Genomic DNA, 2,182 nt, shown 5'->3' with positions numbered 1-2,182 from the left:
CCACTTTAGTGCCTTTTTGAAGAAAGGCACCATGAGCAAAATTTTCCGCGTTTGGCACACCAAATAGCACCGCAAATAGTGCTAAAAGCACTAAGTTGGCAACACTGATAGTCAGCATTGGTTTGTGTTGTATATTCATACATTTTCTTTCAAATACAACACAAAGTAAATTAATAAAGTAGCGACATCTCTTGTTGTACAACAACATCTACAACAAACACATGTATTTTGTTTTTGGAATAATCCAAGAATGTGTCAAAATAAAATTTAAGAAATTTTTTTTTAATTCAAATAATATTGCTTGCACGATCCGTAAGGAATACTGCATTTGCCAGGTATGATACTTCAAATTCTTCAAACAGCGTGCATAGATTTTTTTAATATTAACTGCAGTACTTGACTTAAAGCCCATCGATTTTATTCCAAGTGTTAGATTAACAATTCTGAAATTGAGGCGCACAAAAAATTCCTTTTGAAAAAGTCAAAAGTTTTTGAATGTAGGGTGTAATTTCTTTCTTCTTCTTTTCAGACATTTGTACTGTCTTTCGTGATAACGTTCTGGTACTGGGAATAAGTCAATATCTAATCATCATCTTCCTTAATCCCGATCCTTCCACTACATTAAATGGGCGGCAGTATTCAATTATAAAGTCCAAAAATGCTTCAAAGCACGCGCTTTTGTCTTCTGAACTGACTTTTTGGGGGCATTTTTGATGTTTGTCGTCTTAAACATTTTAATATACTGTAACACTCTCGACAGTATACCATATAGATCCTCGTCCTTCTGAATTTCTACAAAGCAAGTCCATATGAGGCTTCTTCTCTTTTTTTGATATAGTTTTAATACGCCTTCATTTTTTCTTTAGAACTCGCTCGGTATTTTCCATTCTATTTGTAAATAATTTATTTACAATACTTACATTTTTCTTTCGTTGAAAATTGATAAAATATTCAGAATATATTTTACACTAATTTTTATCTTATTAATTTTTCAGTATTTCTATTATTTTAAAATACATCATAACTGTTATAATTTGCTGATTTATACATATCTTGGTGTTTTTTACAATTATTATTTAGAAATGAATAAATAATTCACTTACATATATACCTGCGCTTTTTGGTTAAGTTTAAAACATTTTTATACCCTTCACTTTCGTGAGAAGGGTATATATAAGTTTGTCATTCCGTTTGTAATTTCTATAATATAATTTTCCGACCCTATAAAGTATATATATTCTGAATACTTATAGATAGCGGAGTCGATTAAGCCATGTCCGTCTGTCTGTTGAAATCAGTTTTTAGAGGACCCTAGATATCGGTCCGAATCTTCAATAATTCTGTTAGCCATGCTTTCGAGAAGATCGCTATTTAAAATCAGCAAAACCGGTGGCACGCTCCCTAATGCTTTTGATGGGGGCTTTTTAGAGGGGCTAGGGTCAAATGAAGCCATATCATTATAAAGTTCATCAGGGTCACAAGACTAGTATAGAACTTGGATTTGCAGCTTTTTGTCAAGATACGAGTATATTAAGCATAATTATGAACTTAAAAGCAGCGTTTAAATATGCAGCACTAGCACCACCTCTCTTGTATATGACTATAAAATAAATATGAAACTTTATATTTTTTGTATAACTTTGCTACTAAAAATTAAAGTCATATAAATTGGTATTAATATAATAATTACAACTCTTGTTTACAGGCAGACATAATTGCAGGCAAAGTAAATTTATAAAGTAGCGACACGAGTTGTTGTACAACAAACGTCTACAAAAACTACAGGCAATTTGTTTTTGTTCGAAATACTAACTTGTCAAAATTTGTTTACAAAAATGAACCAATAATTAATGGAAAATATGGCATTATTGTTGTACTTTCCAAAAATATGTTGTTATTTATATTAAAAGTCACAGAGTTTTCTTTATTTTTTTAAAAATTAAAACATTTTTAAAAATATTATACACTTAAAATACACTTTTTCACATTAAATACAACAAATTACTTAGAAATTTGTACAAAAGCAAGCGTTAAAATGAAAACAAATATGGCAACATAAACATTTTTGACAAGTAAGTACACAAATAGCAAGTTTAAAAAAAATAGTCAGCTGTTCAAATGAGTTTACTTTATAAATTTATTTTGATTGCAGGCCAACACAATAATATTAGGGTTCTATAAA

At 29.8% G+C, this 2,182-nt stretch overlaps 1 protein-coding gene across 1 annotated transcript in view; it reads left to right on the top strand.

Annotated features, from left to right (window-relative positions):
• The window catches only part of LOC124420215 (piggyBac transposable element-derived protein 2-like), a 5,160-nt gene extending 3,422 nt beyond the window's left edge, over positions 1 to 1,738 (top strand). Inside the window, exon 2 of the mRNA XM_046952428.1 lies at positions 1,706 to 1,738. Coding sequence (XP_046808384.1) covers positions 1,706 to 1,738 — 33 coding nt within the window. The remainder of the gene's footprint in view (positions 1 to 1,705) is intronic.
• Positions 1,739 to 2,182: the final 444 nt, after the last annotated feature.

The sequence above is a fragment of the Lucilia cuprina genome, chromosome 5 (genome assembly GCF_022045245.1).
Source record: "Lucilia cuprina isolate Lc7/37 chromosome 5, ASM2204524v1, whole genome shotgun sequence".
Classification (NCBI taxonomy): Eukaryota; Metazoa; Arthropoda; class Insecta; order Diptera; family Calliphoridae; genus Lucilia; species Lucilia cuprina.
This window is presented reverse-complemented; position numbering and strand designations above follow the sequence as displayed.